Source organism: Diaphorina citri, unplaced genomic scaffold (genome assembly GCF_000475195.1).
Source record: "Diaphorina citri unplaced genomic scaffold, Diaci psyllid genome assembly version 1.1 scaffold70, whole genome shotgun sequence".
Taxonomy (NCBI): Eukaryota; Metazoa; Arthropoda; class Insecta; order Hemiptera; family Psyllidae; genus Diaphorina; species Diaphorina citri.
The window spans coordinates 338884-350950 of NW_007377507.1; the positions used below are offsets into that span (position 1 = coordinate 338884).

The 12067-nt window shown below is 42.6% G+C and overlaps 3 protein-coding genes across 4 annotated transcripts; all 3 read right to left on the bottom strand.

Annotated features, from left to right (window-relative positions):
* Positions 1-498: 498 nt before the first annotated feature.
* Positions 499-2506, bottom strand: LOC113472068. The gene is made up of 3 exons (XM_026831631.1): positions 2293-2506; positions 2069-2227; positions 499-1088 (listed from the first exon to the last, which is right to left on the bottom strand). Exons 1-3 carry the CDS (start codon positions 2504-2506, stop codon positions 499-501), a joined length of 963 nt encoding a protein of 320 aa, XP_026687432.1.
* A 1393-nt stretch (positions 2507-3899) lies between these two features.
* On the bottom strand, positions 3900-8923 carry LOC103520554. Its single transcript, XM_026831671.1, has 6 exons — positions 8903-8923; positions 8015-8296; positions 7184-7416; positions 6415-6643; positions 5318-5903; positions 3900-4092 (listed from the first exon to the last, which is right to left on the bottom strand). Exons 3-6 carry the CDS (start codon positions 7367-7369, stop codon positions 3903-3905), a joined length of 1191 nt encoding a protein of 396 aa, XP_026687472.1. The 5' UTR covers positions 7370-7416; positions 8015-8296; positions 8903-8923; the 3' UTR covers positions 3900-3902.
* Positions 8924-9628: 705 nt separating this feature from the next.
* On the bottom strand, positions 9629-11324 carry LOC103520417. Of its 2 annotated transcripts, none has more exons than XM_008485509.3 (3): positions 11130-11324; positions 10556-10995; positions 9629-9985 (listed from the first exon to the last, which is right to left on the bottom strand). In XM_008485509.3, the coding sequence occupies exons 1-3, from the start codon at positions 11307-11309 to the stop codon at positions 9769-9771; spliced, it is 837 nt and encodes a 278-aa protein (XP_008483731.1). In that variant the 5' UTR covers positions 11310-11324; the 3' UTR covers positions 9629-9768. The 2 variants fall into 2 exon arrangements, with proteins under 2 accessions (XP_008483731.1, XP_026687493.1); XM_026831692.1 differs by having other exon boundaries at positions 10556-10975; positions 11110-11324.
* Positions 11325-12067: the final 743 nt, after the last annotated feature.

Consider the following 12067-nt stretch of genomic DNA (forward strand, 5'->3'; position numbering starts at 1 on the left):
CTTTGGAGTTCACTCGATTTCTCTTCCTCCCCTCTTCTCTCTTTTTTTTCCTTCCTCTTTTTGTCTCTCTCTAGCTCACATGAGGTTGAATATGGCACGTAATAACTCATTCGGGGGATATTTATTCTATTTCTATACATAGAATTAGAACTTTATTTTTCTATAGAATGTAGGTAAAAAAAAGTATAATGGATCACTGGGAATGAAAAAATTGTGAAATTAATCACTCAAGTTAAGCACCGTTGCGCGTGGTTGCTATTCGGATTAGTGATTATCTGAACTATCGTTCTTGGAGAGAGAGAGAGAGAGAGAGAGAGAGAGAGAGAGAGAGAGAGAGAGAGAGAGAGAGAGAGAGAGAGAGAGAGGTTCATCTACAAATTATGTACTATATGTACATACATGACATACAATGATGATTATTATTTAGACTGCGGGAGTAAATGGACTTTTCAGTCTCATTCTGGCAGTATAAACTAGGTATATTCTATTCTCTTATACTTACTTGTTTATTCTTTTCTTCAAAGTTGTCCTTGTACGACGGCATATACCGTCTTCTGTCGTCTTGTTAGCAAATTTCTTTTCCCCATTGGCGAAGACTCCATCCGAAGAACCTGTCTGGGATCGTGTGAACTGATCTTTTTCCACGATTCCGGTCTTTCCTCCGTCACCTGTGAATACTTTAGCTTCCGCATCAGTTCTGGTTATTTTCAGTTGTTCCGTGGTGTCTTTCCGATCGGTTCCATCTCGACTATAGGTTGTTGTCCACAGTTTATCCGTACTGAGTTCTTTTTCCATGTCTTTCAATTTCTTTAACTCTTCGTCACATTCTTTGAGGTCTTTTTTGATGATCTCTTTGAGCTTCTGCGTGGTGATTTCCTCAATGACCACCCCACGAGTAGTGTCCTTTGCAGCTTCGGTTTTTGGAGCTTCAGTGACGATGGTTCCGGTTGTTGGATCCTCGTCTGAATCGGTCATATCTTGACCGGACATGAGGGTTGAGGCCATCTTTCGCAGATATTCGCGGACGTTTCCGAGTGCCTCGTGTAGGTTAGATAGGGGAGGCATGGTCGTAGCGTAAGTTCGGGCTCCTGAGGGAAAATAGACGTAAACGGATAATTGGAATACTTTAATGGTGGATTTCACCAACGTTCTTTTTAGTTCCTAACAGCCTGTAAGCCCTGTTAAGCCTATAGGTACAAATCAAAATAGGTAAATGGAACTTAACAGGCTGTTAGCTTAACAGGAATTCTGAGGACTGAAAAAATATTGGTGAAATCCATCATAAGGGTAGTCGCTGTGTTGAGGTTACTGTGTGTAGTCGGGACAGTCGGGTACACAAAAGCTTGTCGCAAATGTCGCTCCCCACCGAATAATATGATTCGACTTGGACTTGAACCACTAACCCCCGGATTCGCAGTACGAAGTACCTAGTTTTTTTTTTTTTTTAATCAGGATGTTTATTTTGTAAAATGTACTGCCCATAACATGTCAAATATATAAGAACATGTTAGACTGCGGGGGAAAAGGGACTTTTTAGTCCTATCCCAGCAGGATGAACAAGGTATATTCTATTCTATTCTACTTACGATGCAAATAGTCAATGTTTCTTGTGGAATGCGGAGTGGTGAGAAATCCTTGCATATACTCGGGTTTCATGAATTTTGCCATCATTTCCGAAATGGCTTCCATATTGAACGTGGTGCTATGCTGACCTGTCTGAGCAGAACTGGTAGTCGTTCGGGGCTTGTATTCGTAATCGGGAAAGGTCGGGAAGTTGTTCTCGAAGTCTGGAAGAGTCACGTTCGCAATGCGTGTTGCTGTTTTTTTCCGGCCTCACTCAGGCTCTGTGAGGTTAATGTGAGTAGTCTGGTACTCAAACTTTTACTTGTCGAATCACAAATGTCGCTCTCCGCCGAATAATATGACTTGACTTGGACTTGAACCACTAACCCCCAGATTCGTAGAAGCTTAACCCATCCTTTAGGGCTGTCTAGTGACTATGCCTAAGCCTCAGATTGGGCTTTCTGTGTATAGAGGTCAGCTCCAGATTGCAAAGTTGAATACTTACGATGCAAATAGTCAATGTTTCTCGTGGAATGCGGAGTAGTGAGAAATCCTTGCATATACTCCGGTTTCATGAATTTCGCCATCATTTCCGAAATGGCTTCCATATTGAACGTGGTGCTATGCTGACCTGTCTGGGCAGAACTGGTAGTCGCCCCTACGCCTAAGCCTCAGATTGGGCTTTCTGTGTATAGAGTTCAGCTCCAGATTGCAAAGTTGAATACTTACGATGCAAATAGTCAATGTTTCTTGTGGAATGAGGAGTGGTGAGAAATCCTTGCATATACTCGGGTTTCATGAATTTCGCCATCATTTCCGAAATGGCTTCCATATTGAACGTGGTGCTATGCTGACCTGTCTGGGCAGAACTGGTAGTCGTTCGGGGCTTGTATTCGTAATCGGGAAAGGTCGGGAAGTTGTTCTCGAAGTCTGGAAGAGTCATGTTCGCAACAGTCGTTCGGGGCTTGTATTCGTAATCGGGAAAGGTCGGGAAGTTGTTCTCGAAGTCTGGAAGAGTCACGTTCGCAAATCTTCCCTGCAAGGGGAACGTTTGTCAAATTACCTGGGAGTCAACCTTTTCCACAACCTTATCTGTCTCGAGAGAAAATGAAAGTGTAAACTTATGAAAATGATAGAGACTCTCTATCATATTCATAAGCTTGGTCTTGCAAGCGACTACACACTACTAAAAGTCAATTAGGTTGGACTTTCGACTTTTAGTAGCGCCAAGTTGCCTGCAAAACACAACCAACGCAAAACCAAACTTATGAAAATGATAGAGACTCTCTATCATATTCTACCTTATCTGTCTCGAGAGAAAATGAAAGTGTAGACCCTCGACTTTTAGTAGCGCCAAGTTGCCTGCAAAACACAACCAACGCAAAACCAAACTTATGAAAATGATAGAGACTCTCTATCATATTCGGAGACATCCATTCGTTGAAGCTTAATCCATCTTTTGGGGCTGTTTGCTTCGTAAATTCTTAGAAGCTTAACCCATTCTTCAGGGATATCCGCCCCTACATCTAAGCCTCAGGTGGGATTTCTGTGTATAAAGACTATAAAGGAGGAGGTAAGTTTTGGAGGCATCCAACTTCGTAGATTCGTAGAAGCTTAACCCATCCTTTAGGACTGTCCGCCCCTACACCCAAGCCTCAGGTGGGCTTTTTAGCCCGTCCTTCCTTTAATACTACGATAGTAATTAAAAAAAAAGGTATAAGGGACGGGCTTCGGTGTCGTCTGTCTGTCGGTCTATCTGTCGGTCCCATAGAAGGACTTATCCAAACCTGGTCGACCTATATATTAAATTAAAGGTCTTTTTACCAGGAACACAAAAGTGGTGGTGCAAATTTTGTCCAGAGAACCATAAATCCAAAAAAAACTGGTTTTGGGGGGATTTTTTTCACATTTTCTCACACAAATGAGCTCTGATCTTGAAATTCGTCGCGACGACCTATGAACTCAAAGCGAGAAAGTTTTAGATAACAACACTTCAGTCGATAATTTAAGACCGGTTTTAGCGTCACCTATGTTAAGCTACGCCGAGCAAGGCCAATAAATGGATAGGCATAAAACTAAAAGTTAGGGAGATATTGTATTCTGTTCTACTATCTGCGACAAATATACCCTCTTTGGATAATTAAAAATGAAAATGTCGTCCCTTTTTTGATTTCTAGAAATCTAGAAGATCCTATTGGGGTCTTTTGAAAATTTGGTCAAATTTTTCCAGATGTCAATTAACCTTCGTTTTTTTTTTTTTTTTTTTTTTTTTTTTTTTTTTTTTTTTTACAGAGTGAAATGCCTACGCCTACCCAGCAGTGCCCACAAACAAAAAACGCCTACCTTCGTTTATAATCGAAAATGTGTCGGTAATAGTTCTCTACGGGTCTGGTTCGACGGAGGATCTCCAGAAGAGCCCCGACCTGGTCGTTAACGGTCACGTTCAATTCAGTGCCGTAAAGTAGCTTGTACTCCTGGGTCGTCCACTTTATCTTACGGGGCCTGGGCGGACGAGCCGGGGTGTTGTATCTGTCGAAACAAACACGCGATGTCGACTTTACCTCCGGGTCTGCATTTTTTTTAACTTCTTCTCTTTCTTTGCCTTTCCCGTTTTTAGACGGGGTCAGCGTTTTTCGTCAGCCCTCAATCAACCCTAGGGTGATCGGTTTTGGGCTTTTTTTTTGTAAGAGTCTATAAGCTTTATTAAAAAGCTATTAATTGGAGGTAAAATGGAGGGAGGGAGATAATTGGAGGGTAAAACCCTCGTCACTGAAGACCTTAGCCTTTAGTTACATAGTGTCGTTAAGATTGCCTTCTTTAGCAGGAAATTATTAACCTTAACCATAGAAAATTAGATATGACATATGAGAATTTCCAAAGAACCGAATTTGTTCAACTTTATTGTTCATTTCAAATTTCACCAATAATATAAATGGTTCCAATTAAATTGATTCCGAGGACGTTCGAAACATTACTTACCCATCTCAGTTCATCTACAAATTATGTACTATATGTACATACATGACATACAATGATGATTATTATTTAGACTGCGGGAGTAAATGGACTTTTCAGTCTCATTCTGGCAGTATAAACTAGGTATATTCTATTCTCTTATACTTACTTGTTTATTCTTTTCTTCAAAGTTGTCCTTGTACGACGGCATATACCGTCTTCTGTCGTCTTGTTAGCAAATTTCTTTTCCCCATTGGCGAAGACTCCATCACGGGGTCAGCGTTTTTCGTCAGCCCTAAATCAACCCTAGGGTGATCGGTTTTGGGCTTTTTTTTTTGTAAGAGTCTATAAGCTTTATTAAAAAGCTATTAATTGGAGGTAAAATGGAGGGAGATAATTGGAGGGTAAAACCCTCGTCACTGAAGACCCTTAGCTTTTAGTTACATAGTGTCGTTAAGATTGCCTCCTTTAGCAGGAGATTAACCATAAAAAATTAGATATGACATATCAGAATTTCCAGAGAACCGAATTTGTTCAACTTTATTGTTCATTTCAAATTTCACCAATAATATAAATGGTTCCAATTAAATTGATTCCGAGGACGTTCGAAACATTACTTACCCATCTCAGTTCATCTACCTATTACGGTCAAACTTTCTTGACTTGGCGGGGCGGAGCGCTACCGCGCTTCTTAATGTACATACAATGATGATTATTGTTCATGTTCAGACTGCGGGAGTAAAGGGACTTTTCAGTCTCAGTCTGGCAGTATAATCTAGGTATATTCTATTATACTTACTTGTTTATTCTTTTCTTCAAAGTTGTCCTCGTACGACGGCATATACTGTCTTCTGTTGTCTTGTTAGCAAATTGCTTTTCCCCATTGGCGAAGACTCCATCCGAAGAACCTGTCTGGGATCGTGTGAACTGATCTTTTCCCACGATTCCGGTCTTTCCTCCGTCATCTGTGAATACTTTAGCTTCCGGATCAGTTCTGGTTATTTTCAGTTGTTCCGTGGTGTCTTTCCGATCGGTTCCATCTCGACTATAGGTTGTTGTCCACAGTTTATCCGTACTGAGTTCTTTTTCCATGTCTTTCAATTTCTTCAGCTCTTCGTCACATTCTTTGAGGTCTTTTTCGATGATCTCTTTGAGCTTCTGCGTGGTGATTTCCTCAATGATCACCCCAGGAGTAGTGTCCTTTGCAGCTTTGATTTTTGGAGCTTCAGTAACGATGGTTGCGGTTGTTGGATCCTCGTCTGAATCGGTCATATCTTGACCGGACATAAGGGTTGAGGCCATCTTTCGCAGATATTCGCGAACGTTTCCGAGTGCCTCGTGTAGGTTAGATAGGGGAGGCATGGTCGTAGCGTAAGTTCGGGCTCCTGAGGGAAAATAAACGTAAACGGTTTATTGAAATACCTTAAGCATGTTTAGACTGCGGGAGTAAAGGGACTTTTGAGTCTCATTCTGGCAGTATAAGCAGGGTATATTCTAGTCTATTCTATTCTTAATTAATTTTTCAGCAAGCGGTGATACCTATGTAGCACGCTAAATTCACCAGTTCACAACGAACTACTGACGTTAAGCAACATTGCGGGTGGTTAGTATCCAGATGAGTGACCATCTGGGAAATCGCGTGTTGCTGGTTTTTTCCGGCCTCACTCAGGCTCTGTGAGATTAATGTGAGTAGTCTGGTACTCAAACTTTTACTTGTCGAATCACAAATGTCGCTCTCCGCCGAATAATATGACTTGACTTGGACTTGAACCACTAACCCCCAGATTCGTAGAAGCTTAACCCATCCTTTAGGGCTGTCTAGCCCCTACGCCTAAGCCTCAGATTGGGCTTTCTGTGTATAGAGTTCAGCTCCAGATTGCAAAGTTGAATACTTACGATGCAAATAGTCAATGTTTCTTGTGGAATGAGGAGTGGTGAGAAATCCTTGCATATACTCGGGTTTCATGAATTTCGCCATCATTTCCGAAATGGCTTCCATATTGAACGTGGTGCTATGCTGACCTGTCTGAGCAGAACTGGTAGTCGTTCGGGGCTTGTATTCGTAATCGGGAAAGGTCGGGAAGTTGTTCTCGAAGTCTGGAAGAGTCACGTTCGCAAATCTTCCCTGCAAGGGGAACGTTTGTCAAATTACCTGGGAGTCAACCTTTTCCACTACCTTATCTGTCTCGAGAGAAAATGAAAGTGTAGACCCTCGACTTTTAGTAGCGCCAAGTTGCCTGCAAAACACAACCAACGCAAAACCAAACTTATGAAAATGATAGAGACTCTCTATCATATTCATAAGCTTGGTCTTGCAAGCGACTACACACTACTAAAAGTCAATTAGGTTGCTCCTGCCAGCTTAGTTAGCTTGGTTGGTAGCCCGTCTGCCTTGTAAGCGCTAGGCTGCGGGTTTGATTCCCGCCCGGGGTGGATTTTATCCTGATGGGATAATGTTCGTTCTCGGAACGGCTGGCTTTCTCCTATCCTGTCTTCCGCGGGTTTGATTCCCGCCCGGGGTGGATTTTATCCTGATGGGATAATGTTCTCGGAACGGCTGGCTTTCTCCTATCCTGTCTTCCTTCTCTCTTCGATTTCGGGACGATAAGACCTTACAGTTACAGTTCCCTCTGTCAAACCTAAAAAAAAAGTTTCTCCTACTAACCCGACCAGGGGCGAACGTTTTGAATGGCACATGAAAGGTGTTTTCACCCAAGTGGGAGGAAATGTTGTGCTGCTTGTTAATATGGCTCATCATTTCCGGATGGAAAAGGAACCGAAGTGGACAGTGAGGACATTTCAAGTAGATCTTGTTCTTCCTCATCTTCTTCAACATCCTCTCGTACCGCATCTCTCCACTTTCACCTTCGAAGGCGTCGCCGGTGAATTCTTCGTCGCCTGAAAAGAAGAGAAAACCAGTTCGTAGAAAAGAAAGAGTGGAGAGATGAGAAGATCCAGGACTGGTGTTGAACTAGAACCCCTGCTCAGGAGAGCCAAAGGGTTTGACAGAAGGAACAGTACCAACAGAGCTCGGAAGTCTCTCAAATCGAAGAGAGAAGAAAGATGGAATATGAAAAGAGCAGCCTTTCCGAGAACAAACTCTTATCTGTTTAAGATAAAGTTTGTCCCGAGTGGACATGGAACCAGCAATCTGGCTCTTACAAGACAGGCACACCAACTTTCAAGCTAACGAGGTTTGTTTGACCTGGCTTGTTTCGACTTCTTCTTTTCTTTTAATTTGTTTTTATCATAACCTAATAATAATAATAATAATAATAATAATAATAATAATAATAATAATAATAATAATAATAATAATAATCTCTTGAGTGGAAGGCAACCACTAGGGGAGGTTAACGCCTTAGGCGTTCTCTACCACCTAACCCCTGGAGCTCCATTATTATGTGGTCAAATTCTCAAATAAATGAGGATAAAATTCCATACCTCGGCTGGGATCGAACCCACGCCCTCGTACTTCCTTATTTCTTCGACTTACCCGTGTAAGGTTTCAATGTCACTTTCTTGGTCGTTCTCGAATCCTTCGTGATCCTGACGATGCGTACTTGGGTTTGATGGAATCTCTCGATAATCCTGGACACAGTCGGGTACAAGTTGGTCCAGTTTGAGGTACGCTGGTCTTTGGTTTCCCCAGAACCATGTGTAACAACTTCAGCTACGCCATCATTTTTTGTTCCTTTTGATTCCTCGTTTGCTTTCGTTACGTATTGACTAGTTGTTAGTTGTCTCCTTGCCCGATTAATTCTTTGAGTGTCAACATCTGAAACAAAAGTTCAACATTGTTTATACATATTGTCGTTGACTTTCTGGTGTATCCACACATGGTCGACTGCCGTCAATCGATGTGAATTGATTGTGAATCGATGTTCGATCGACGGCTGGTCGCCTATGTGTGGACACACCTCAAGAACATTTTAGTTTACTTTTACTTCTATGTTGATCCAAATATCATTCACTGAGACAGTCCGATGCAAAGGAGACCATCTCCACAAGGATAGGGACATTGTCACACTTAAGTGACTTGTGCATAATACCTAATAATTTTATAAAATAATGTTATGTACATAATTACATTTACGTACAGTCCACGTCAACTGGGAAGTCCGATGGAAGCGCATGGAGAGGAACCGCAACTTCTCAACTGTAAGTCGGACAGTTCTAAAAGTTTCACCATTCGATTCGGCGTGAAAAATCCCATGGGATCAACTATTCACATGCTTATTACTTGTTAATCAACGAGCTATTTTTTGACGAATTTTTGACAAAGGTCATCGGACTTCCCAGTTGAAGTGGACTGTACTTATGCACTCGTACATACGAGTATGTACTATGAATTTTCAATTAATATAAATTGAAACTGTCTCACCTGTTCCTATTGTATCCAACAGATCATATGTATATACAATGATGATTATTGTTTAGACTGTGGGAGTAAATGGACTTTTCAGTCTCATTCTGGCAGTATAAACTAGGTATATTCTATTCTATTATACTTACTTGTTTATTCTTTTCTTCAAAGTTGTCCTGGTACGACGGCATATTGTGTCTTCTGTCGTCTTGTTAGCAAATTGCTTTTCTCCATTGGCGAAGACTCCGTCCGAAGAACCTGTCTGGGATCGTGTGAACTGATCTTTTCCCACGATTCCGGTCTTTCCTCCGTCACCTGTGAATACTTTAGCTTCCGCATCAGTTCTGGTTATTTTCAGTTGTTCCGTGGTGTCTTTCCGATCGGTTCCATCTCGACTATAGGTTGTTGTCCACAGTTTATCCGTACTGAGTTCTTTTTCCATGTCTTTCAATTTCTTCAACTCTTCGTCACATTCTTTGAGGTCTTTTTCGATGATCTCTTTGAGCTTCTGCGTGGTGATTTCCTCAATGACCACCCCACGAGTAGTGTCCTTTGCAGCTTCGTTTTTTGGAGCTTCAGTGACGGTGGTTCCGGTTGTTGGATCCTCGTCTGAATCGGTCATATCTTGACCGGACATGAGGGTTGAGGCCATCTTTCGCAGATATTCGCGGACAACTGTTCCGAGAACGATAATTTCCCCTGGGGATAAAATCCACCCCGGGCGGGGATAGAACCCGCGGCCTAGCGCTTAACAGGCAGATGCGCCACCAACCAAACTAACTGGGCTGGCTGTAGATATCCACTTTGTCCACAAAAAGAAAATTTGCTGTTTTTTTAATCTTCTCTTCTGGTCAATCCATCTATTTCATCAAACGGTTTGGACATCACACCGATGGCGTATACGTAACGCGAATCTTGGTTAACGTTGGAGGTGGATCGTTCTTAAACACCCCGTGATTGGTAGGGTCGTACACATACTGGGTCCGAGTTTCGTACTCCAATGAGCCGTATGCGTCGTAGTCGTACGTACGCTCCGGGGACCCTGGTTGGGCGCCAGTGGAGTTCCAAATGGTCTCCCGGATGTTGTTCTTCAGAATATACCTGGAACACAAAGTCCAAGTTACTTAAAATGTTTTCAGGCGCTCATACAAAATAGTATCGCCTTGAATTGCTCTGCATCGCCTTTTTGATGGGAATTCGGTCGGGTCTTTTATTATCCTCAGCAGGATTAGTAGACCCCAAATTCAAGCACAAAGTAATAAAAAATGTCATTCGAACGTAAATTTCAACTAATATAAAGAAATACCCATTAATTTTGAGCTCAAAAACGCCGTTCCCCTGAGGTGGCACAGAACCCCTCCTAAAGCTAAAGACCCCTTCCCACTTGTTCCGTTTTTTCCGAGCTTCATCCGATTTTTTCCGAATGTCCTGTAGGCAATGTAATAATTAAATATGAGGTGTTCCCACACTTCCCACTTACGCAAGACTAGCACAGAACCCCTAAAGCTAAAGACCCCTTCCCACTTGTTCCGTTTTTCCCGAGCTTCATCCGATTTTTTCCGAATGTCCTGTAGGCAATGTAATAATTAAATATGAGGTGTTCCCACACTTCCCACTTACGCAAGACACGACTTTTGTCCGAACGCTAAGTGGGAAAGGTCCTTAACTTACTTGTGAGCCTCGGCCACACGTTTATTCTTCTCCTCGTCCTCGCAGCGGAAGTTGTGCAACTCGTTCACGTTGATCATCATCGGCGTGTTGGCTTCGTCAATTTCCGCCTCCGCTCGTTTTAACTTGTCCTCGTAATCCGCCCGAGCCTTCGCCTTTCGTCGTTGTTCTTCGGCTTTGAGATCGGACAGCTTTCGGAGGAACTTTTCGTACTCGGACAACTCCTTTGTGGGCTGCATCGTTGTAGTTGATGCATCCTGGTTCAGCGTTGTTTCGGGTTGGTTCGTGAGCAACATCGTTGTTGTTGGCAAGGATTTCTGGTCTGTTTCCACCGTTGGCATCGATTTATGCTGCTGGTTCAGCATTTCGGGTTGGTTCGTCTGGAGCATCGTTGTTGGCAACGAATCCTTGTCCGTTTTCATGGTTGGAGTTATAGTTGCCATCTTTTCATCCTGGTTCAGTGTTGCGTACTTCGTTCGTTGGTTCGTCGTCTCAGCGTTTCGGGTTGGTTCATCTGGAGCATCGTTGTTGGCAACAAATCCTTGTCCGTTTTCATGGTTGGAGTTATAGTTGCCATCTTTTCATCCTGGTTCAGTGTTGCGTACTTCGTTCGTTGGTTCGTCGTCAGGCGGTTCAAGGATTCGATGAATTTCTCGTACAGCTCTTCCCGTAATGCCTCTTGGTCTGGCGTTGGCGTCAGTGGCGTAGCCGCTGCTGGCGTCGTGGACTTCTCGTCCTGACTGTCTTCGTAGCTCATTTCCGTCGGTCCGAGTCTGTGGAAAGAAAGAGGTAAATTTTTTTGAGACATCCATTCGTTGAAGCTTACTCCATCTTTTGGGGCTGTTTGATTCGTAAATTCTTAGAAGCTTAACCCATTCTTCAGGGATATCCGCCCCTTCATCTAAGCCTCAGGTGGGATTTCTGTGTATAAAGACTATAAAGGAGGAGGTAGGTTTTGGAGACATTCAACTTCGTAGATTCGTAGAAGCTTAACCCATCCTTTAGGGCTGTCCGCCCCTACACCCAAGCCTCAGGTGGGCTTTTTAGCCCGTCCTTCCTTTAATATTACGATAGTGTTAAACAAAGGTATAAGGGACGGGCTATTGTATTCGCTTCGGTTTCGTCTGTCTGTCTGTCCCCATAGAAGGACTTATCCAAACCTGGTCGACTTCTATAATATCAAATTACAGGTCTTTTTACCAGGAACACGAAAGTGGTGGTGGAAATTTTGTCCAGAGAACCATAAAGCCAAAAAACCAAAAAACTGTTTTTTGGGGGATTTTTTTTTTTTTCACATTTTCTCACACAAATGAGCTGTTTTTTGATTTCTAGAAATCTAGAAGATCCTATTGGGGTCTTTTGAAAATTTCTATTCTTAATTAATTTTTCAGCAAGCGGTGATACCTATGTAGCACGCTGAATTCACCAGTTCACAACGAACTACTGACGTTAAGCAACATTGCGGGTGGTTAGTATCCAGATGAGTGACCATCTGGGAAATTGCGTGGTACTTCC

Coding starts and splice junctions, on each gene's coding strand:
- LOC113472068 (XM_026831631.1), bottom strand. CDS start 2,506: ATGACTCTTCCAGACTTCGAGAACAACTTCCCGACCTTTCCCGATTAC. Junction 2,228..2,292: donor AAACATTGACTATTTGCATC/GTAAGTATTCAA, acceptor TCTGAGGCTTAG/GCGTAGGGGCGACTACCAGT. Junction 1,089..2,068: donor AAACATTGACTATTTGCATC/GTAAGTATTCAA, acceptor ATTTTCCCTCAG/GAGCCCGAACTTACGCTACG.
- LOC103520554 (XM_026831671.1), bottom strand. CDS start 7,369: ATGCGGTACGAGAGGATGTTGAAGAAGATGAGGAAGAACAAGATCTAC. Junction 5,904..6,414: donor AAACATTGACTATTTGCATC/GTAAGTATTCAA, acceptor ATTTTCCCTCAG/GAGCCCGAACTTACGCTACG. Junction 4,093..5,317: donor TTGAAGAAAAGAATAAACAA/GTAAGTATAATA, acceptor TTGTTTCGACAG/ATACAACACCCCGGCTCGTC.
- LOC103520417 (XM_008485509.3), bottom strand. CDS start 11,309: ATGAGCTACGAAGACAGTCAGGACGAGAAGTCCACGACGCCAGCAGCG. Junction 10,996..11,129: donor CACTGAACCAGGATGAAAAG/ATGGCAACTATA, acceptor CAGGATGAAAAG/ATGGCAACTATAACTCCAAC. Junction 9,986..10,555: donor CGTGTGGCCGAGGCTCACAA/GTAAGTTAAGGA, acceptor TTTGTGTTCCAG/GTATATTCTGAAGAACAACA.